The 21937-nt window shown below is 53.6% G+C and overlaps 4 protein-coding genes across 12 annotated transcripts in view; 2 read left to right on the forward strand and 2 right to left on the reverse strand.

Annotated features, from left to right (window-relative positions):
• Positions 1 to 4931, forward strand: part of LOC130204285 (high affinity cGMP-specific 3',5'-cyclic phosphodiesterase 9A-like) — an 8873-nt gene extending 3942 nt beyond the window's left edge. For 3 of the 4 annotated variants that reach the window (XM_056430882.1, XM_056430881.1, XM_056430884.1), the window contains 6 exons: positions 1 to 26; positions 1251 to 1318; positions 1402 to 1504; positions 2529 to 2633; positions 2721 to 2867; positions 4088 to 4931. The exon at positions 1 to 26 is cut by the window's left edge and continues 67 nt beyond it. In XM_056430882.1, the coding sequence (XP_056286857.1) occupies positions 1 to 26; positions 1251 to 1318; positions 1402 to 1504; positions 2529 to 2633; positions 2721 to 2867; positions 4088 to 4213 (575 nt within the window). In that variant the 3' untranslated portion in view covers positions 4214 to 4931. The remainder of the gene's footprint in view (positions 27 to 1250; positions 1319 to 1401; positions 1505 to 2528; positions 2634 to 2720; positions 2868 to 4087) is intronic. The other variant, XM_056430883.1, reaches the window with a different exon arrangement.
• Positions 4932 to 5515: 584 nt separating this feature from the next.
• Positions 5516 to 9391, reverse strand: LOC130204384 (H(+)/Cl(-) exchange transporter 4). Of its 2 annotated transcripts, XM_056431097.1 has the most exons (12): positions 8990 to 9387; positions 8528 to 8691; positions 8349 to 8448; positions 8088 to 8275; positions 7888 to 8010; positions 7560 to 7766; positions 7411 to 7491; positions 6795 to 7340; positions 6532 to 6718; positions 6066 to 6464; positions 5777 to 5993; positions 5516 to 5701 (listed from the first exon to the last, which is right to left on the reverse strand). In XM_056431097.1, exons 1-12 carry the CDS (start codon positions 9039 to 9041, stop codon positions 5611 to 5613), a joined length of 2355 nt encoding a protein of 784 aa, XP_056287072.1. In that variant the 5' UTR covers positions 9042 to 9387; the 3' UTR covers positions 5516 to 5610. The 2 variants fall into 2 exon arrangements, with proteins under 2 accessions (XP_056287072.1, XP_056287071.1); XM_056431096.1 differs by having other exon boundaries at positions 7888 to 8275; positions 8349 to 8691; positions 8990 to 9391.
• Positions 9392 to 10366: 975 nt separating this feature from the next.
• Positions 10367 to 18417, reverse strand: LOC130204613 (SH3 domain-binding protein 4-A-like). Of its 5 annotated transcripts, none has more exons than XM_056431445.1 (5): positions 16931 to 17440; positions 14968 to 15094; positions 12569 to 14709; positions 11446 to 11634; positions 10367 to 11356 (listed from the first exon to the last, which is right to left on the reverse strand). In XM_056431445.1, exons 2-5 carry the CDS (start codon positions 15074 to 15076, stop codon positions 11132 to 11134), a joined length of 2664 nt encoding a protein of 887 aa, XP_056287420.1. In that variant the 5' UTR covers positions 15077 to 15094; positions 16931 to 17440; the 3' UTR covers positions 10367 to 11131. The 5 variants fall into 5 exon arrangements, with proteins under 5 accessions (XP_056287420.1, XP_056287418.1, XP_056287419.1 ...); XM_056431443.1 differs by having other exon boundaries at positions 14968 to 15107; positions 16931 to 17439; XM_056431447.1 differs by lacking the exon at positions 10367 to 11356 and adding an exon at positions 12118 to 12179 and having other exon boundaries at positions 11544 to 11634; positions 14968 to 15107; positions 16931 to 18417.
• Positions 18418 to 18578: 161 nt separating this feature from the next.
• Positions 18579 to 21460, forward strand: LOC130204568 (uncharacterized). Its single transcript, XM_056431390.1, has 4 exons — positions 18579 to 19131; positions 19325 to 19513; positions 19839 to 19880; positions 21144 to 21460. Exons 2-4 carry the CDS (start codon positions 19336 to 19338, stop codon positions 21284 to 21286), a joined length of 363 nt encoding a protein of 120 aa, XP_056287365.1. The 5' UTR covers positions 18579 to 19131; positions 19325 to 19335; the 3' UTR covers positions 21287 to 21460.
• The last annotated feature ends 477 nt before the right edge of the window (positions 21461 to 21937 follow it).

The following is a 21937-nucleotide window of genomic DNA, read 5'->3' on the forward strand; positions in this document are numbered from 1 at the left end:
CCGTGGCCTTCGGCATCATGGCCCAGGTACCGAGCGCCGTCCACGCCGCTGTCGACTGGGAAATACATAGATTCACATGACGAGTTTTATGCAGTAAATATCATCAAATCAAAAGTAAAATGTAGCAGAAACATGAATAAGATCCATTCAGGTTCATGAGGAAGGAAAGGGGACCAAGACCGGATCCCTGCGGGACCCCAACAGGACCCCAACAGGACCCCAGCAGGACCCCAACAGGACCCCAACAGGACCCCAACAGGACCCCAGCGGGACCCCAACAGGACCCCAACAGGACCCCAACAGGACCCCAGCAGGACCCCAACAGGACCCCAACAGGACCCCAACAGGACCCCAACAGGACCCCAACAGGACCCCAACAGGACCCCAACAGGACCCCAACAGGACCCCAGCAGGACCCCAGCAGGACCCCAACAGGACCCCAACAGGACCCCAACAGGACCCCAACAGGACCCCAGCAGGACCCCAACAGGACCCCAGCAGGACCCCAGCAGGACCCCAACAGGACCCCAACAGGACCCCAACAGGACCCCAGCAGGACCCCAGCAGGACCCCAGCAGGACCCCAACAGGACCCCAACAGGACCCCAGCAGGACCCCAACAGGACCCCAACAGGACCCCAACAGGACCCCAACAGGACCCCAACAGGACCCCAGCAGGACCCCAACAGGACCCCAACAGGACCCCAACAGGACCCCAACAGGACCCCAACAGGACCCCAACAGGACCCCAGCAGGACCCCAACAGGACCCCAACAGGACCCCAACAGGACCCCAGCAGGACCCCAACAGGACCCCAACAGGACCCCAACAGGACCCCAACAGGACCCCAGCAGGACCCCAACAGGACCCCAACAGGACCCCAACAGGACCCCAGCAGGACCCCAGCAGGACCCCAACAGGACCCCAGCAGGACCCCAACAGGACCCCAACAGGACCCCAACAGGACCCCAACAGGACCCCAGCAGGACCCCAACAGGACCCCAACAGGACCCCAGCAGGACCCCAACAGGACCCCAACAGGACCCCAGCAGGACCCCAGCAGGACCCCAACAGGACCCCAACAGGACCCCAACAGGACCCCAACAGGACCCCAACAGGACCCCAACAGGACCCCAACAGGACCCCAACAGGACCCCAGCAGGACCCCAACAGGACCCCAACAGGACCCCAACAGGACCCCACGGGGGCTCTTGGAGTTCAGATGTTCTAGTTTTTCTTTTCTCTTTGCAGCCGGAGTGCAACATCCTGAAGAACCTGAGCAGCGACCAGTACAAGCACATCCGGGGAGGGATGATCCGGTGAGCCCTCCTCGCTCCCTCCCTCCTCGCTCCCTCCCACCTTGCTCACTCCCCCCTCACTCACTCCCCCCTCCCTCTTCCAGGTGCATCCTGGCCACCGACATGGCGAGACACAACGAGATCCTCCACAAGTTCAAGAGCATCCAGCCGGTCTTCAACTTCACCAACAGGGAGCACAAGGAAGTGGTACAGAGGAAGTGTGTGTAGAGGAAGTGTGTGAAGAGGAAGTGGTAAAGAGGAAGTGTGTGTAGAGGAAGTGTGTGAAGAGGAAGTGTGTGTAGAGGAAGTGGTAGAGGAAGTGTGTGTAGAGGAAGTGTGTGTAGAGGAAGTGTGCGTAGAGGAAGTGGTAAAGAGGAAGTGTGTGTAGAGGAGGTGGTAGAGGAAGTGTGTGTAGAGGAAGTGGTAAAGAGGAAGTGTGTGTAGAGGAAGTGTGTGTAGAGGAAGTGTGTGTAGAGGAGGTGGTAGAGGAAGTGGTAGAGGAAGTGTGTGTAGAGGAAGTGTGTGTAGAGGAGGTGGTAGAGGAAGTATGTGTAGAGGAAGTGTGTAGAGGAAGTGTGTGTCGAGGAAGTGGTAAAGAGGAAGTGTGTGTAGAGGAAGTGTGTGTAGAGGAAGTGGTAAAGAGGAAGTGTGTAGAGGAAGTGTTGGAGGAAGTGTGTGTAGAGGAAGTGGTAGAGGAAGTGTGTGTAGAGGAGGTGGTAGAGGAAGTGTGTGTAGAGGAAGTGGTAAAGAGGAAGTGTGTGTAGAGGAGGTGGTAAAGAGGAAGTGTGTGTAGAGGAGGTGGTAGAGGAAGTGGTAGAGGAAGTGTGTGTAGAGGAGGTGGTAGAGGAAGTGTGTGTAGAGGAAGTGGTAAAGAGGAAGTGTGTGTAGAGGAAGTGGTAGAGGAAGTGTGTGTAGAGGAAGTGTGTGTAGAGGAAGTGGTAAAGAGGAAGTGTGTGTAGAGGAGGTGGTAAAGAGGAAGTGTGTGTAGAGGAGGTGGTAAAGAGGAAGTGTGTGTAGAGGAAGTGTGTGTAGAGGAAGTGTTGGAGGAAGTGTGTGTAGAGTAAGTGGTAAAGAGGAAGTGTGTTTAGAGGAAGTGTGTGTAGAGGAGGTGGTAGAGGAAGTGTGTGTAGAGGAAGTGTGTGTAGAGGAGGTGGTAGAGGAAGTGTGTGTAGAGGAAGTGGTAAAGAGGAAGTGTGTGTAGAGGAAGTGTTGTCATGGTGTGTGTGTCCAGCTGATGAAGATCATGATGAAGGTCAGCGACATCTCCAACGAGGCGCGGCCGATGGCCGTGGCCGAGCCGTGGCTGGACTGCCTGCTGCAGGAGTTCTTCAACCAGGTAGGCTCCGCCTCCACAGGAAGTGACACACGAGGGGGGTCCAGGAGGGCGGGACATGAAGCTGTTGTTGTTGTTGTTGTGGTGCAGAGCGACACGGAGAAGCTCAAGGGGCTCCCCGTGGCGTCCTTCATGGACCGAGACAAAGTGTCCAAACCGTCGTCTCAGACCGGATTCATCCGGTTCGTCCTCCTGCCGCTGTTCACAGAGATCACCAAGCTGTTCCCCTGCCTGGAGGTGGGTATTGATCACCTCTTGATCAGCTACTGATCAGTACTGATCAATAAGTACTGTTCCCCTGCCTGGAGGTGGGTATTGATCACCTCTTGATCAGCTACTGATCAGTACTGATCAATAAGTACTGTTCCCCTGCCTGGAGGTGGGTATTGATCACCTCTTGATCAGCTACTGATCAGTACTGATCAATAAGTACTGTTCCCCTGCCTGGAGGTGGGTATTGATCACCTCTTGATCAGCTACTGATCAGTACTGATCAATAAGTACTGTTCCCCTGCCTGGAGGTGGGTATTGATCACCTCTTGATCAGCTACTGATCAGTACTGATCAATAAGTACTGTTCCCCTGCCTGGAGGTGGGTATTGATCACCTCTTGATCAGCTACTGATCAGTACTGATCAATAAGTACTGTTCCCCTGCCTGGAGGTGGGTATTGATCACCTCTTGATCAGCTACTGATCAGTACTGATCAATAAGTACTGTTCCCCTGCCTGGAGGTGGGTATTGATCACCTCTTGATCAGCTACTGATCAGTACTGATCAATAAGTACTGTTCCCCTGCCTGGAGGTGGGTATTGATCACCTCTTGATCAGCTACTGATCAATAAGTACTGTTCCCCTGCCTGGAGGTGGGTATTGATCACCTCTTGATCACCTCTTGATTAGCTACTGATCAATAAGTACTGTTCCCCTGCCTGGAGGTAGGTATTGATCAGCAAGTGAGGGAGCAAGTCATCAAGGGAGCAAGTAAGATAACAAGTAAGCAAGAGAGAAAATAAGCAAACAAGGAAGTGAACAATAAAGCGAATAAAAGAACAAGCAAGGGAGCGAACAATCAAGTCAGTCAACAAGGAAGTGAACAAGTCAACAAGGAAGTGAACAAGTCAACAAGGAAGTCAACAAGGAAGTGAACAAGGAAGTGAACAAGTCAACAAGGGAGCCAGTAAGCAAACAAGAGTCAGTAAACTGGCGGGTCTCGTGAGCTCAGACCTGGTCCTGGTCTCGTGACCTCAGACCTGGTCCTGGTCCCGTGAGCTCAGACCTGGTCCTGGTCTCGTGAGCTCAGACCTGGTCCTGGTCTCGTGAGCTCAGACCTGGTCCTGGTCCCGTGACCTCAGACCTGGTCCTGGTCTCGTGACCTCAGACCTGGTCCTGGTCCCGTGAGCTCAGACCTGGTCCTGGTCTCGTGACCTCAGACCTGGTCCTGGTCTCGTTGACAGGAACACATCCTGGAGCCGGTGAGACGAGCTCTGGACTTCTACTCCGACCTGGAGAGAGCCAGCAAGCAGGAGGAGGAGGAGGGGAGGAGCTCATCAGCAGGAGCAGCAGGAGCAGCACTCCTCTAGCTGGAGGACTCTGATGTTTTAGAACTAGAAGTTTGTATCTATATTTTCATCTTTTACACATGTATCTTCCTGGTAGTTTGAGACTTTAAAGTCATTTATATTTTAATGATCTGAAGGTAGAGTCACATGTCACCTTTCAGTGTGTTTTAAACATTTAGTACTTCCTGTTAATACTTTGTATTTTTTACCTGACGGCCTTTTGATGGTCGACTGAATAAAAAGCTTCACGATGAAAAACACGTGAAAAAGAAGAATTATTTTTCAACATAGTTTATTTTATCACTTCATTTACAAATAAAAAAACGAGACAAAAAAAGTGCAAATGTGTTTTTTCTTTTAGAGCATCCGATAAATATGAAGGGTTAAAAGTAAAGAATAAAGTTAGTGTTTTTAAGATGAAACATTCTCTTGGCATTTAGACATGGAGTGTTTTAAATCTTAGTTTCCAGATATGAATGAGGACGCGGCGTCAAGGAAACCAGGATTCTGTTTCAGAGGATTCCAAAACCTGAAATATTACATTTATAACTTGTTATTTATTAGTCTTCCTTCATCGTTTCCTCAAGGAAGGAAAACTTTCAGCAGAGAACCTATCCTATAGAATATATATATAAATACACAATATAATTTATATAATGTATAAATATATAATACACACATTATAAATATAAATTATGTATATTTGATATAATACATATTATATCAAATATACATAATTTATAGTGTATATATATATACATTACATATATATATTATATATGTATGAAATATATATTATATACATATATATTATATATAAATAATATATATATATTACATACATACAATATATAAATAATATATATATTACATAAATATATATATATAACATATAAATAATATATATATATTACATATATATATTACATATAACAAATATATATTATTTATATAATATATATATATTACATATATATATATAACAAATATATATTATTTACATAATATATATATATATTACATATATATTATATATATATTACATATATAAATAATATATTATATATTACATATATTATTTATATATAATATATATATGTAATATATATATATTATATATAAATAATATATTATATAGGGTACCACACTGCTCAGTTGAGGTTCTGTGAGGTTCTGATCCAGGCTCAGTGTTTCACTACAGTAAACGTATTTGAGACTCCTCAAAGAATAAATATCAGTTGTATTTGATGGTGTTGCCCGGAGTCCGGTGGTGGGACCGGTGGCCCGCGGGCCGTGAGCCGGTCCCCCGGGACCCGGTCCACTTGTGGAATGAACACGAGGCTCTTCAGGCCGAAGAAGCGGGAACAGGATGGAACACGTGGACCACATATGGCTGCAGGACCGACGGGGGGGCGGGTCTAGTTGAACATGATGGACTCCGGGTCCTGGTTCATCATCTGAGCCATGTGCCGCAGGACGTCCTTCTTGGTGATGATGCCCAGGAGGCGCCTGAGCAGAGGAGGTCAAAAGGTCAGAGACTCAAGATTACCAACCGGTTCTGGAGAGTCCAGGTCCCGGTCCTACCCGCTCCTGGTGACCAGACACTGGCGGAGGCCCAGCTTGCGGAAGATGTCCACCACGGTCTCCATGGGCGTGTGGTCGGTGACGGTGAAGGGGCTGAGGTTCAGGACGCGCCGCAGCTTCAGCGGCTGCGGGTCGCTGGCCGGCAGCTGCGGCGCGTCCTCGGTGAAGTAGACCAGCGAGCTGCTCACCACGCCGTCCTGCTTCTGGCGGGCCGTTTCTAGGAGGAGGGGGGAGGGGGGGGGCGTTAACACGGCGTCGGCTGAACCTGACCTCCGCGGCGGCGACTCACTGATGGCGAGGGTGAGGTCGCGGCGCTGGACGAAGCCGATGAGCCGCTCCGATTCTCTGGACACGACCACCGGGAAGCCGCTGTACTCGGTGTCCTTGATGAGCGCCTCGGCCTCCCCCACCGCCGTGGCGTCCTGCGTGAGCACGGCGAGCGGCGGGTCGTTGCGGCGCGGCCGCATCACGTCCGTGGCCAGCGTGCGGTGCGTGAACTCGTCGCGTACGTCCAGGTACGGGTATCCGTTCAGCTGGATGTGCGACTCGTAGATGCCCTCCTTCCCGAAGGCGTCCGCCACCCACTTGCTGGTGACGACGGCGGCCATCAGCGGCACGATGTACTCCAGGCCGCCGGTCAGCTCGAACATGATGACCACCAGGGAGACGGTCATCCGGGTCACGCCGCCTGGGGACAACCGGCGGTTAACAGAAGCAGCCGGCGTGAAGTCGGCCGTCGGCGAGGAGCCGCTCACCCAGACAGGCGGCGGCGCCCACCATGGCGTAGAGGCCCGGCGTCACGCAGTCCGCTCCGGGCCGGCACCAGCTCCTGAAGATGATCCAGTCGTGGTGGTGGAGCGCCATCTGCTCCACGGCGACGCCCACCATGCGCCCGGCGATGGCGCCGACCGCCATGCTGGGGATGAAGAGCCCCGACGGGATCTGGAGAGAGGCAGCGGCCGGCGTCACGCGGCGCCCGCTGCCTCGCCCCCCCGGAGCCCGGCGGCGCCGCGGTTACCTTCATGCCGAAGGTGAAGATGGTGATGACGACCTTGAAGACGAGGGCGAGGGCGAGCTGCCACAGCGCCGTGTACACGCCGGGCCCCGCCGGCCGGTCCGGGATGTCGTCCACCGGCCGGCTGCCGTTGGCGTTGTTGACGTAGTCGCACAGCTGAGACGACTCCAGGGCGCCGCAGTCGTTGAACAGCTCTGAGATCAGCTCGCTGGTGCTGCGCCGCGTGTACGGGTTGGGGAACGCCAGCACGGCCGTGATGCCCGTGATGGCGATGACCTCCAGGACCGGGTACTTCCCCAGCCACGTGGTCTTCCGGCGCCGGCACCAGGCGATGTTGGCCCGGATGAAGAGGGCCCCCCAGAGGCCCCCGAACACGCCCAGCAGGATGAAGGGCACCAGCTCCGCCATGTACCACGGCGTGTGGTACTCCACGTAGAACAGAACCAGCCGGCTGTTGCCGAACGGGTTGATGGCGCGCAGCGTGAAGGCGGCGACCAGCGCGGCGAAGAAGGAGCGCCACAGCGTCTTCAGGGGGAAGTAGTAGCTCACCTGCGGGACAGACCGGTCAGAGGCACCGAGGGTCGGCTCGGTCCTCGGACCCACGGACCCTCGGACCCACCTCCTCCAGGCTGAACAGAACTCCTCCGATGGGCGCCCCGAAGGCCACCGACACGCCGGCGGCCGCCGCGGCCGACAGCACCTGCGAGGTCAGAGGTCAAGGTCAGAAACGGAGCCCCGCCCCCCGCCCCCGTCGGCCCGGCCCCCCACCTCGCGCCGCTTGCCCTCGTTCTTGCTGTACTTGGAGAAGAGGCTGCAGAAGAGGTTCCCGCAGCAGCACGCCACGTGGACCAGAGGCCCCTCCTTCCCCAGGCTGAGGCCCGACGACACCACCAGAACCAGCGTGACGGTCTTGATCAGCAGGGTCCACTTGCCCAGGTAGCCCCGGATGATGAAGCCACTGAGGATCGTCTTGATCTGCAACAAAGGAACCGGCGTTGGGATCTGGTGGGGAGGAGGCGGGGAGCCCGGCGCCGTGGAGCCCGGCGCCGTGGAGGCCGGCGCCGTGGAGACCGGCACCGTGGAGTCCGGCGCTCACCTCGGGGATCCCCGATCCGCAGGCGTACGGCGCGAACACTCGCACCAGCGACACGGCGAGGAAGGAGAACAGCAGCGCCCACAGAACGTACACAAAGTAGTTCAACACGTAGGCTCCGCCTCCCTGAAAGACAAGCACAACGCGTTCCTTCTCCGGTCGCCAATCAAACGACGCGCGTTCCATTCCCCCCGGGGGCGGACCTCGGCGTGGCCGGTCATAAGCTCCGCCCACGTCTGCCACTGGGGGCACTTGTCCCGGTCGTCGAAGGTGGTCTCGTTGGAGGTCCAGCAGCACTGCTCGTGGCTGAACCAGAAGGCCGACAGGCACACGCCCTCCTTCAGGTCGGTCATCCAGTCCACCGCCAGGTCGATCACGCCGGCCAGCGTACCTGCGGAAGACGGGACACCCGTTCACGCCCTGAGATGTGGGAGGAGCCTCTCCTGCGACGCCGCCCCGCTGACCTGAGAGCAGCCCGATGAGCAGCATCACCACCCAGCCGGACCAGGCGTCCAGCAGGCTCTTGACCAGCTCCCACAGGGACTCTTTGCTCTTGCTGGTGATCTGGTGAAAGGGGGAGGAGCCTATGAGGACCGGCGGCGCCACGCGGCGCGTACGGTTGCCGGAGGTCGGCCGGTCTGACCTTGCGGTGGCGGTCCGTGTCTCTGGACTTCTCCCTCAGCCAGTCGATGGTGTGGAAGTCTTCGTACGTCCCCACGTCGGGAAACGGCTCGTCCAGGAAGTCCATCAGGTTGCCGGCGCCGTTGATCTCATCGTTGGGCGTGGTGGGCGTGGTGCAGCTGACCCCTGGCACAGAGGTCAGAGGTCAGAATACATGAAGCGGTGGAGGAGACCAAGAGTCTTACTGTTGGCTCTGGAATGGAGACGCTCACCAGAGGACATGAAACCTCCACCAGAACCTCCACCAGAACCTCCACCAGAACCTCCACTCCATCAGGCAACGCAACGTGACCGATGAGCAACGCAACGTGACCGATGAGCAACGCAGCAACGCAACATGACCGATGAGCAACGCAACATGACCGATGAGGCAACGCGGCAACGTGACCGATGAGCAACGCAACGTGACCGGTGAGCAACGCACCTCTGCGCAGCGCCGCCGCCACTGGGCGCGCGCCTCCCTCTCCGTCCTCCATGGTTCCGGTCGGCCCACCGGAAGTGGATCTTGTGAGTAGATCGCGTGTTCCGTGTCGGCCCGCTTCACATTCCTCCTGCAGTGAGGAGAGACGCGACGTCGGGCGTCGAGAAATCAACAGACGGCGTCAAAGACTGTTTCCCACAATGCACCTGTTCGGCCTCACGCGCTCACGTCGGAGACGCGCCTCAAAGATCGTCTATGGTAAAGATGGCCGACTCCCTCTCAAGACTCTGCGTCACGAACCGAATCAGATCGATGAGTCTGAAAATATTCATGACGAGTGAATAATCTCACCAACAAGAAGTTTATATTTTATGTACAGTTGTACATGTACTCAATAAATACTTAAGATGTATTTCTGGATGATTTATCTTTATTACACTCATGTTATGGAGTTTATACAACATGTATCATCGGTGCCGTCTCTATAATAACGTCCACTAGAGGGCAGCACCGGCGTGCTGAGGACATTTAAGGAAAGGCTGGAGGTCTCAGGATGCAGACTGCTGGCAGGAGGAGGTCTCAGGATGCAGACTGCTGGCAGGAGGAGGTCTCAGGATGCAGACGGCTGGCAGGAGGAGGTCTCAGGATGCAGACGGCTGGCAGGAGGAGGTCTCAGGATGCAGACGGCTGGCAGGAGGAGGTCTCAGGATGCAGACTGCTGGCAGGAGGAGGTCTCAGGATGCAGACGGCTGGCAGGAGGAGGTCTCAGGATGCAGACGGCTGGCAGGAGGAGGTCTCAGGATGCAGACGGCTGGCAGGAGGAGGTCTCAGGATGCAGACGGCTGGCAGGAGGAGGTCTCAGGATGCAGACTGCTGGCAGGAGGAGGTCTCAGGATGCAGACTGCTGGCAGGAGGAGGTCTCAGGATGCAGACTGCTGGCAGGAGGAGGTCTCAGGATGCAGACTGCTGGCAGGAGGAGGTCTCAGGATGCAGACGGCTGGCAGGAGGAGGTCTCAGGATGCAGACGGCTGGCAGGAGGAGGTCTCAGGATGCAGACGGCTGGGCAGGAGGAGGTCTCAGGATGCAGACGGCTGGGCAGGAGGAGGTCTCAGGATGCAGACTGCTGGCAGGAGGAGGTCTCAGGATGCAGACTGCTGGCAGGAGGAGGTCTCAGGATGCAGACTGCTGGGCAGGAGGAGGTCTCAGGATGCAGACGGCTGGCAGGAGGAGGTCTCAGGATGCAGACTGCTGGCAGGAGGAGGTCTCAGGATGCAGACTGCTGGGCAGGAGGAGGTCTCAGGATGCAGACGGCTGGCAGGAGGAGGTCTCAGGAGCATCGACTGACTCACGTTGATTAAAATCATATTCTCTGCACACGAGTATTTTTCAATGTTTTATTGAAACAGAAACGTGAATATAAATATATAAACTCTTCGTGTCCTCGTCCAGAAGCACGAAACATATTAAAACCAAACAGCAACAAACACAAAGAAAGAAACTATAAAACAATATAGGAAACTATTAAATAAACAATAAATCAATATAATAAACCATAAAAGCATCACAGATGTTTGACGTAAACATTTTCAGGTCATTTTTCCCTTTAATTTAATAATAATCTTCCAGTAAAATGATGAAAAAACCAGAAGATTTATTATATTTATGCTGCACTTTGAACAAAAATAAAAAGTGCCGTGATAGTTCTTCATCATCTTGGATCAAACCAGTTTTTAAATGACAGCGGACGCTCTGATAATAAACGTGTTGATTGTTCTGCACGTACAAAAATAGAATAAACAGGCGTACTGTTCCTTTAAGAACACGCTACCCACTTCCTGTTGTCTCATCCTCCGGCAAAAGAAGAGGGGAAAGTTGTTTTTGCATTTGGCTTCCAAACAAATGCGGGGGGGGGGGGGGGCGAATGGGCTTCAAAGGTCAAAGGTCAGCGCAGGTGGATCAGGTCTCTGATGTGGTCCTGAGTCCGGGAACAAGACCATATTCAAAGAAAAGAGACAGGAAGTGAAGACGACTTTAATTAAAGCCACGAAGAAGAAACCCACGGGCGGATCCTCCAGGTCCACGTGGAGGTTTCTACATCCAGCAGGTCTGACCTCTGACCTTTGACCTTGGCCGGTCAGCGGTTGCTCACACGGCGAAGTCCCCGTACCCGGTGGGGCAGAAGGCGGCGCCGCGCAGAGGGTCCAGGCAGTTGACGAGGATCAGCGTGCCGGTCAGGTGCTTCCACCTCCTGGTGATGGGGTTCCTCATGCGGTCCAGGCCCAGGTGGAGCTCCTGGATCACGTCCCGGTAGCTGTCCCCCACGTGGGCCGCCCACGTCAGGAGGAAGTCGTAGGCCGGCTTCCACATGGACTGGAGGGTCAGAGAGACACAGGAGAGGAAGTAAGAACCTTCTGGTCCTGAGGTCGGACTCCAGGGGCCTCGGGGGCCTCGGGTCTCACCTCGTGGTCCAGCAGCCCGTTCTTGTCCCGGTGGGGGGCCTCGTAGGCCTCCATCTGCGGCCGGGACACGCAGGCCAGCTTCTCCGCCAGCTCCCTCCACCTGACGGCCACCTCCACCGCCGTGGTCAGCAGCACGAAGTCCAGGACCAGCCGGGCCACCAGGCCCTGGCAGTCCATCTTCAGCAGCGCCTGGGGGGGGGGGCATGAGGTTTCAAAGAGCGGCCCGAGTGTCACTGTGACCTTTGACCTTTGGACAGTGGCTCGGTCTCAATATAACAGGTCAGGGGTCGACAGGAAGGAGTTTGTCCTTCAAAATAAAAGCCTGGAGGGTTTTTAATCCTGTCATATATAAATATATATATGTATACATATATATATATATATATACACAACTAGACAGTCTTCTCTTCAAGGTTGTGCAGAACCAGCTGGTTTAAGCTGGTTTAAGCTGGTTTAAACTGGTTTAAACTGGTTGAAGCTCTCTGGTCTCCATCATTGATTACTCCCTCTCAGATCTATAATTCAACGACTCCCTGGTTGGTCCTCGGTAACTCGAACCCAGGCCAGGATGAGGGTGTCGGGTGCACGGCGAGTCCGGCCGCTCAAACGTCTTCAGGTCAAACTGATCCTAGAACAACGTTCAGACCCTCGAGTCTCATCCAGATGTCGTACATGTCTGATCTCTTTCCAGGGAACTGGAGGAGACGACTCCCACCGCCACATGTCCTCCATCCCTGTTTAAACACATGACGTGAGCCTGGAGCAGAAACACAGACGTCTCTTCAGCTCTAAACCTCCCCTCAAGGTCAACGGCACGTCTCTGTTGACCTTGAGGATGAAAGTGCCTTCAGAGGGAAGTGAGTGTGTTTCATCTCCAGTGAACACAGGACGTCTAAAGGCTATACCCGCCAGAATAAAAGCCTTTCATCAAACATAAAAGCATGCCTCCTTTGCTTGAGACCTTGAGAGATTGTGGGCGGGTCACATGACCTGCAGCCACACCGGGGAGGTATTCACAGGTTTCTCTGGATAAGCGTGTCAAGTAAACAAAGAATCTTAAGTTAGAACCACTTCCTGTGAAAGTCACATGTCACAACCACACGGCCTTCTGGGTAACGCTCACCATCACGAGTTCCCTCTGGAAGGACTTCCTCTCCTTGTTCTCGCCGCTCGTACACTCCTCTTTGAGTTTCTCCAGAACCGACGCCACCTTCTCCGGCTCGTGGTCCGGCTCGCTCCGGCAGAAGAAGTCCAGCGGCAGGTTCCCGTTCCCCAGGGCGTCGGCCAGCGCCCTCCAGCTGCCCACGTTCTCCATGAGCGCCGTCCTCACCGAGGCGTAGATGTAGGTGAGGAACCTGCAGGGCTTCAGGATCTGCTCCAGCAGCGCGGCGGTGCCGAGGTCCGGCCCGCGCCAGTAGACGGGCTTGACCTTCCCCAGAACCAGGACGTTGTTGGCGTGCACGAGGCCCAGCCTCCCCTGGTAGAAGCCGATGTACCACTCTTTGGTGCGGAGCTGCCCTCGGAGCTTGAGCCGCTCCTCGCTGAGCAGCGCGATGACGTCGCCCCTCCTGTACTCCAGCAGGTACGGGCTCCGGTGCGGCCGCAGCACCGTCTTCAGCAGCTTGCCGAACTTCAGGTTGGTGACGCGCCGGTCCTGAAACTTGGGGTACTTGGAAGTGACGGCCAGCGGCGAGAGGACGATCTTATCTACCTCCCTCCTCCTCAGGAATCTCCTCTGGCCCCCCGTCCTCGCCCCCGCCGGCGGCGGCGGCGGCGTCTGGACGCAGAACTGCGTGAGGATGCAGTCCAGGGCGTCCTTGACCTGGACCCGGAGGGTGAAGTCCGAGAGGCCGTCGAGGTCGGGCGAGGAGATGGTGTACAGGAGCCGGCTGACTTTCCCCAGTTTGACCTGAAGCCCCCGGATGGCGCCGGCGCCCTCGCTGCTCACCTGGTGGTTGGACATGTTGGAGTACAAACCCACCTGCAGGTCCTGAGGGTACGCCAGAGCGAACCGCTGCTTCCCCCACAGCCGCAGCGCCGCCGGCGGGCCCGCCTCCTCCAGCAGCAGGTGAGTCGGGGGGCAGTCGTGGCCGAACAGGGCCACCACGGCCCGGAAGGCCGGGTGCACGTGTTTGGGCCCGTAGACGCCCAGAGTCACGGTCCTCTGCACCAGGTCCCACACGGTCGCGTGGCGCCCGGCGTGCCGAGACCGAACCACGACCGCCACGTACATGCGGGGCTCCGGGCCGCCCAGCTGCACCTGGATGGTGTCGCCGTACAGGTACGCGTTGGGCACGGCGGCGTAGGGCCCGTCCCGGCGGGCGCTCCGGACGCAGAGCACCTCGGCGGCGTGGCGGCCGTCCGTCCTGAGGGAGGCCGCCACGCTCATCTCCAGCGTGACGGAGGACCTGGTCTCCATGTTGCTGAGCGTGATCTCCAGCACGGGGCTGACGGTGGAGCAGTGGTCCCCGTTGAGCTCCAGCGGAGGGTCCAGCAGGGCCTTCATGGAGACCTGCTGGTGGGCCCCCGGGCCCACGTGGCCCTCGGGGACGTGGATGCTGATGCGGGTGTCCGGCAGCTGGACCACGCCTCCGCCGCTGTCCAACCGGCACACGACGCTGGTCTCCACCGGCTGCGTCTGGCCCCACCCGGGACTCTGGCCCAGGGAGGCCAGGTCGTGGCAAGACCGGGCCAGCTTCCTGTGGTCCAGCCACGCGGTCCGGAAGTCCTCCCGGCTCTGGAACTGCTCCGGCGAAGGAGCCTTCAGGCCCGTGAAGAACCCCGAGGGCGAGGGGGGGGACAGCTCCGAGAGGCTGCGGCAGCGCTGACTCCTGAGGAAGGGGTTGTCCCCGCGGGGGTACGGCGCCGCCTCTCGGCTCGGGCTCGTCGGGCCGGACCCTTTAGTCCCGGCGGAGCTGGGGTCAAAGTCTGAGCCGGACGGAGGAGCGTCGAACAGGATGAGGTCGTCCATGAAGGGGTTCCCCGTCCACTCCCCCAGACCTGCAGCCTCCTCGGACCCGTCCTCAGGCCCCTCCCCCGGACCGTCCGCCGGCCTGGGGGCGAGGGGCCGGACGTAGGCGGCGGGGATGTAGCCCATCTCCGTGTGGTTGTGGGCGTACCACCACTCCCCCCCCGACGTGTCCAACACCAACAGCCGGTCGCCCTTGGAGAAGCTCAGCGTGGTGAAGCTGCTGGGCCGGTAGTCCTTCACGGCCACCACCTCCTGCCCGGCTCCGGGGGAGGAGGCGCTGGGAGGAGGAGGCGCTGCAAAGGGAACAGATGTCAGAGGAGTCCTGGAGAGTCTCACTCATCATGATGAACACAGCGGCCCTGAGGAGGAGGAGGAGGAGGAGGAGGAGCACTTTACAATGAAGCCTCCAAACCACGTGAAGCTTCTGCAGCTGCAGGCTGATGATTCTGTCTCTCGTGGTCATCATGAGCGAATGAGGACATGTCAACACCGCGGGGGAAGAGAGAAGAAGAGTTTACACCGTATGAAGCACCGAGTGACCTCTGACTGACCTTGGGCGTCGGTGACCCCCTGGCCGAGGTCGATGAGCGTCCCCTCCGAGCGGCAGCGGGGCAGGGCGCGGCCGCCGCTCGCCACCCGCACGATGCGGTGGGCCGCCATGGAGACGCCGCTCGCCGCCTGGAAACAAGCGCTAACGGCGTCCAGGTCATTAACACGGGGAAAGGTCAAAGGTCAAAGCTGCAGAACACGAGAAATATGCAGCAGGAGAGCAAGAGGTACGCAAGGAAACAAAAAGGAGTTTAAGTTATGAGAGGGGAAGTTATAAAGGTCAGAAACATTTAAAATGTAATTATTCTTATCATATTTTAGTGATTATTATCATTTAGTCAACTTTATCTCAGGAGGGAGGGAAAGATGTCTGGTAATGTGTTTTATATCAACACAGTGAAGGACAGACGAGACATCTGCAGGTGTGTGTGTGTGTATGTATGTGTGTGTGTGTATGTGTGTGTGTGTGTGTATGTATGTGTGTGTGTGTGTGTGTGTGTATGTATGTGTGTGTATGTGTGTGTATGTGTGTGTGTGTGTATGTATGTGTGTGTGTGTGTGTATGTATGTGTATGTGTGTGTGCTGAGCAGCCATTAATTACAAAATGGAGAACACCTTCACACGGAGCTGGAGAACGATGACATGTAGTTTTCAGGCTTAGTGGGGGGAGACAACCGTGTGTGTGTGTGTGTGTGTGTGTGCGTGTCTCGCTGTGTGTATACTTTTTGTTAACAGAAGAAACCCACACAAAAGGAGGAAGGAGACAAAGGGAGGAGGAGAGACATCAAGGGAGAGGAGGAAGGAAAGGAAAGGAGGAGCAGAGGTGAAGAGGAGTTAGTGGGGGGGGGGGGATTTTCAGCTTATCGGATGACCTGATTGGCCGCCCTGATGGTGCGCTAGTCTCTGTCCTGCTCTACGTCTCTGAAGATCTCATGTTATTAACACAGGATTATAATCTAGAGCTTTAATTAATATGATACTTCAACTATATAAATACAGCATTATAACCCTCACCTGGTCAAACTGAAGCATTATAACCCTCACCTGGTCAAACTGAAGCTTTATAACCCTCACCTGGTCAAACTAAAGCATTATAACCATCACCTGGTCAAACTGAAGCATTATAACCATCACTTGGTCAAACTAAAGCATTATAACCCTCACCTGGTCAAACTGAAGCTTTATAACCCTCACCTGGTCAAACTAAAGCATTATAACCATCACCTGGTCAAACTGAAGCATTATAACCATCACTTGGTCAAACTAAAGCTTTATAACCCTCACCGGGTCAAACTAAAGCATTATAACCCTCACCTGGTCAAACTGAAGCATTATAACCCTCACCTGGTCAAACTGAAGCATTATAACCATCACCTGGTCAAACTGAAGCATTATAACCATCACTTGGTCAAACTAAAGCATTATAACCATCACCTGGTCAAACTGAAGCATTATAACCATCACTTGGTCAAACTGAAGCATTATAACCCTCACCTGGTCAAACTGAAGCATTATAACCCTCACCTGGTCAAACTGAAGCATTATAACCATCACTTGGTCAAACTAAAGCATTATAACCATCACCTGGTCAAACTGAAGCATTATAACCATCACTTGGTCAAACTGAAGCATTATAACCCTCACCTGGTCAAACTGAAGCATTATAACCCTCACCTGGTCAAACTGAAGCATTATAACCCTCACCTGGTCAAACTGAAGCATTATAACCATCACCTGGTCAAACTAAAGCAGTAGTAACATCACCTGGTCAAACTGAAGCATTATAACCATCACCTGGTCAAACTGAAGCATTATAACCCTCACCTGGTCAAACTGAAGCATTATAACCATCACTTGGTCAAACTGAAGCATTATAACCCTCACCTGGTTCAAGAGGAACACATCAGACTTTAAGCCATGAGAATAAACAAAACAAACACCAGTAACTCTTCATAGTGACTGACCTGCTGCCGCCGAGCAGCTGCTGCACAAGCTTGTTGTTGTTGTTGTTTTTTCCTTCCAGGTAAACAAACGGATCAATAATAACAAACGGTTCCCGGGACGGTCGCGCGCACACGCCGCTCCACGTCCGCCTCGCTCCGGTCTGCCGGAGGACTGGAGGAGGAGGGCTGTGACGGCCTCGTGACGTCACCCGGAGGGGGCGTGGCCACACGCACACACACACACACCGCGCGTCCTCGGGGTGGAGCAGGTCCCCCTCCTTTGTTATTCTTTATTATTAATACTAAAGCAGGTTGTTAGAGGTTCAGCCTCACAGCTGGGGGGGGCCTGAAACCATGTGACTGAAGAACAAAGACCTGCAGTCCATTCAGAGGAAAGACCCTCTGAAAGAAGACCCTCTGAAAGAAGACCCTCTGAAAGAAGACCCTCTGAAAGAAGACCCTAAAGAAGACCCTCTGAAAGAAGACCCCCTGAAAGAAGACCCTAAAGAAGACCCTCTGAAAGAAGACCCTAAAGAAGACCCTCTGAAAGAAGACCCCCTGAAAGAAGACCCTAAAGAAGACCCTAAAGAAGACCCTCTGAAAGAAGACCCTCTGAAAGAAGACCCTCTGAAAGAAGACCCTCTGAAAGAAGACCCTCTGAAAGAAGACCCTCTGAAAGGACCGAGGTGTTCTGGGAAGCGACAACAGGAATGTTTTCCCAACGCGGCGTCCAGGACGTGAAGACGTGAAGACGTGAAGGCCTGTTCCTCTCCTGAAGCTCGGCTTCCTCTCCTGACGCTCGGCTTCCTCTCCTGACGCTCCTCTTCCTCTCCTGACGCTCGGCTTCCTCTCCTGACGCTCCGCTTCCTCTCCTGACGCTCGGCTTCCTCTCCTGACGCTCGGCTTCCTCTCCTGAAGCTCGGTTTCCTCTCCTGAAGCTCCTCTTCCTCTCCTGAAGCTCAGCTTCCTCTCCTGACGCTCCTCTTACTCTCCTGACGCTCGGCTTCCTCTCCTGAAGCTCGGCTTCCTCTCCTGACGCTCCGCTTCCTCTCCTGACGCTCGGCTTCCTCTCCTGAAGCTCGGCTTCCTCTCCTGAAGCTCGGTTTCCTCTCCTGAAGCTCCTCTTCCTCTCCTGAAGCTCGGCTTCCTCTCCTGACGCTCGGTTTCCTCTCCTGACGCTCGGTTTCCTCTCCTGAAGCTCGGCTTCCTCTCCTGACGCTCGGTTTCCTCTCCTGACGCTCCGCTTCCTCTCCTGAAGCTCGGCTTCCTCTCCTGAAGCTCGGCTTCCTCTCCTGACGCTCCGCTTCCTCTCCTGAAGCTCGGCTTCCTCTCCTGAAGCTCGGCTTCCTCTCCTGACGCTCCGCTTCCTCTCCTGAAGCTCGGCTTCCTCTCCTGAAGCTCGGCTTCCTCTCCTGACGCTCCGCTTCCTCTCCTGAAGCTCGGCTTCCTCTCCTGAAGCTCGGCTTCCTCTCCTGACGCTCGGTTTCCTCTCCTGACGCTCGGCTTCCTCTCCTGAAGCTCGGCTTCCTCTCCTGAAGCTCCTCTTCCTCTCCTGATCTCCTGAAGCTCCCTCTCCTGAAGCTCGGCTTCCTCTCCTGAAGCTCGGCTTCCTCTCCTGAAGCTCGGCTTCCTCTCCTGAAGCTCGGCTTCCTCTCCTGACGCTCCGCTTCCTCTCCTGAAGCTCGGCTTCCTCTCCTGACGCTCCGCTTCCTCTCCTGAAGCTCGGCTTCCTCTCCTGAAGCTCGGCTTCCTCTCCTGAAGCTCAGCTCCTCCCGGTGAGCCTCGGCTCAGCAGATGGTGTTTGTGGATTATCTCTGTGGGAGGAGGACTAAGACGGACTGCAGGCCACCGGGAAGACAGGAAGTGAGCAGGTGGTCGTCAACAGGAAGTAAGCATGTGGTCGTCAACAGGAAGTGAGCAGGTGGTCGTCAACAGGAAGTGCCTCAGAGGGGCGGAGTCAGCCTCAGAGGGGCGGAGTCAGCCTCAGAGAGGCGGAGTCAGCCTCAGAGGGGCGGAGGTAGCCTTAGAGAGGCGGAGTCAGCCTCATAGGGGCGGAGTCAGCCTGGTGATTGACCGGAGGAGGAACAGCTGTGTGTGTGTGTGTGTGTGTGTCTGTCTGTGTGTGTGTGTGTCTGTCTGTGTGTGTGTGTGTGTGTGTGTGTGTCTGTCTGTGTGTGTGTCTGTGTGGGTCTACGCTCGGCTGTTTCTTCTTCTCTGATCTGGTGAGTTTCTCGTTTGTTTTTAATCTTTTTGTGGGACGCAGACTTTATAAAGTACTTGATAAAGCACATAAAGTACTTCATCAAGTACTTTATGAAATACTTCATAAAGTACTTGATGAAGTATTTCATAAAGTAGTCGACTGTGGGAAATCTATCTGTTATGAATATTTGATTATTTATTTTTCTGCTCAAGACGAGGTCATCATGCAGTACGACACTACGACTCCTGCTGCTCCTCTTCCTGCTTCTCTTCCTCCTGCTTCTCTTCCTCCTGCTTCTCCTCTTCCTGCTTCTCCTCCTCCTGCTGCTCCTCTTCATCCTGCTTCTCCTCCTCCTGCTGCTCCTCTTTCTCCTGCTTCTCCTCCTCCTGTGGTGGTGAATGGTACGTGTACATCAACGCAAATATTCTTAAATATATATACAAGTATTAAATGTCCCTGAAGTCACTTTAAGTACTTTAAATACTTTGTGCTGAGAGTACTTTTTACTTGTAATGGAGTATTTTACTCAAGTAAAGTGCATGTGTGTGTGTGTGAGGGAGTGTCCTATCAGCAAAGGAGTGTGAGGCCTTCAGGGTCTGTCCCTTGAGATAAGAATGTTCTCTATAACTTCAACTGTTTTCATCTTAAATGTTACTTTGCTACTTTGTAACTTTTCATGACTTTGTAACTTTTCATGACTTAGTAACTTTGCTTTGTGTGTTTCAGGACTCAACATGGACAATGGACGTTTTGCACCTTTGATTGGAGGTGAGAACTGAACCTGAATGCAGCATGTCTTCTTGGTCCCTGAATGCAGCATGACTTCTTGGTACCTGAATGCAGCATGTCTTCTTGGTCCCTGAATGCAGCATGTCTTCTTGGTCCCTGAATGCAGCATGACTTCTTGGTACCTGAATGCAGCATGTCTTCTTGGTCCCTGAATGCAGCATGTCTTCTTGGTCCCTGAATGCAGCATGTCTTCTAGGTACCTGAATGCAGCATGACTTATTGGTAACTGAATGCAGCATGTCTTCTTGGTCCCTGAATGCAGCATGTCTTCTTGGTCCCTGAATGCAGCATGTCTTCTAGGTACCTGAATGCAGCATGTCTTCTTGGTCCCTGAATGCAGCATGTCTTCTAGGTACCTGAATGCAGCATGTCTTCTTGGTCCCTGAATGCAGCATGTCTTCTTGGTCCCTGAATGCAGCATGTCTTCTAGGTCCCTGAATGCAGCATGTCTTCTTGGTCCCTGAATGCAGCATGACTTCTTGGTCCCTGAATGCAGCATGTCTTCTTGGTCCTTGAATGCAGCATGACTTATTGGTCCCTGAATGCAGCATGTCTTCTTGGTCCCTGAATGCAGCATGTCTTCTTGGTACCTGAATGCAGCATGTCTTCTAGGTACCTGAATGCAGCATGTCTTCTTGGTACCTGAATGCAGCATGTCTTCTTGGTCCCTGAATGCAGCATGACTTCTTGGTCCCTGAATGCAGCATGACTTATTGGTACCTGAATGCAGCATGTCTTCTTGGTCCCTGAATGCAGCATGTCTTCTTGGTCCCTGAATGCAGCATGACTTCTTGGTCCCTGAATGCAGCATGTCTTCTTGGTCCCTGAATGCAGCATGTCTTCTTGGTACCTGAATGCAGCATGTCTTCTAGGTACCTGAATGCAGCATGACTTATTGGTACCTGAATGCAGCATGTCTTCTTGGTCCCTGAATGCAGCATGACTTCTTGGTCCCTGAATGCAGCATGACTTATTGGTACCTGAATGCAGCATGTCTTCTTGGTCCCTGAATGCAGCATGTCTTCTTGGTCCCTGAATGCAGCATGACTTCTTGGTCCCTGAATGCAGCATGACTTCTTGGTCCCTGAATGCAGCATGTCTTCTTGGTCCCTGAATGCAGCATGTCTTCTTGGTCCCTGAATGCAGCATGACTTATTGGTCCCTGAATGCAGCATGTCTTCTTTAGAGGACCAGGTAGCTGTGGTCCTGCAGGACTAGGTTCTCATCTCTGGTCCCCTTTAGGGGTCCTGGGCTCCGTGCTGCTGCTGGTCTGCGTCGCCGTGGCGATGCTGTGGGCGTTGTTCAGACGCCGAGGCTCGTACGTCACCAAGGAGACGGACGAAGAAGACGAAGAGGAGCTGGAGGAGGAAGACGAGCCGCTCTGAAGCCTCTGAGGATGAAGGACTCAAACCTGTGCTCCGCGCTGCCCCCTAGAGGCCAAAGACAGAATGCACTTCTCATTTTACTTTCAGAGATTATCCGACAAACAATATTTTTCTTTCTATACCAAAAATGTTAAATTTAAGTTTAAATAAACGTCTGATGCTTTCTCAGCCCGAGTTGATGATCTTGATGCATTTATTTTATTGTTTCACTTTTTTCACAATACTTTGTTTTTACAGCTGAATCTGTTTTGAATCTGTGTTTACTCTCAAAATATATTTGTACTTGTTCATAATAATATAGTTCTGCATTTATTCTGGTGTGATTGTATCAGAAGGAGGTTAGACTCCAAAATAAATACCTGAATGTAAAGGTGGAGAAAGTATTCATATCAGTCACCTAGAAATACATAAATTATTCTACTTGATAAAAGTAGTAATACCACATGTGAATATACCCTAACAGTAAAAGTGCATTAAAATATTCCGGCAGTAAATGTATGTAAAATCAAGATTCTGACTATGACCTCATAATTATCTTCTACATTCATGATTACAGGACTGTCTCAGAAAATTAGAATATTGTGATAAAGTTCTTTATTTTCTGTAATGCAATTAAAAAAACAAAAATGTCATGCATTCTGGATTCATTAC

Source organism: Pseudoliparis swirei, chromosome 14, assembly GCF_029220125.1.
Source record: "Pseudoliparis swirei isolate HS2019 ecotype Mariana Trench chromosome 14, NWPU_hadal_v1, whole genome shotgun sequence".
In the NCBI taxonomy this organism is placed as follows: domain Eukaryota; kingdom Metazoa; phylum Chordata; class Actinopteri; order Perciformes; family Liparidae; genus Pseudoliparis; species Pseudoliparis swirei.

Bases quoted from the DNA above. Each gene is read 5' to 3' on its own strand.
- LOC130204384 (XM_056431096.1), bottom strand. From the start codon at position 9,041: ATGGAGGACGGAGAGGGAGGCGCGCGCCCAGTGGCGGCGGCGCTGCGC. The intron at 7,767-7,887 runs GTGAGCGCCGGA...CCTTTGTTGCAG, and splicing joins GCGGATCGGGGATCCCCGAG to ATCAAGACGATCCTCAGTGG. The intron at 6,465-6,531 runs GTGAGCGGCTCC...GGTTGTCCCCAG, and splicing joins GGGCGCCGCCGCCTGTCTGG to GCGGCGTGACCCGGATGACC.
- LOC130204613 (XM_056431445.1), bottom strand. From the start codon at position 15,076: ATGGCGGCCCACCGCATCGTGCGGGTGGCGAGCGGCGGCCGCGCCCTG. The intron at 14,710-14,967 runs GTCAGTCAGAGG...TTCCCTTTGCAG, and splicing joins GGGGGTCACCGACGCCCAAG to CGCCTCCTCCTCCCAGCGCC. The intron at 11,635-12,568 runs GTGAGCGTTACC...CCCCCCCCCCAG, and splicing joins TCCAGAGGGAACTCGTGATG to GCGCTGCTGAAGATGGACTG.
- LOC130204568 (XM_056431390.1), top strand. From the start codon at position 19,336: ATGCAGTACGACACTACGACTCCTGCTGCTCCTCTTCCTGCTTCTCTT. The intron at 19,514-19,838 runs GTACGTGTACAT...TGTGTGTTTCAG, and splicing joins TCCTCCTGTGGTGGTGAATG to GACTCAACATGGACAATGGA. The intron at 19,881-21,143 runs GTGAGAACTGAA...GGTCCCCTTTAG, and splicing joins TTTTGCACCTTTGATTGGAG to GGGTCCTGGGCTCCGTGCTG.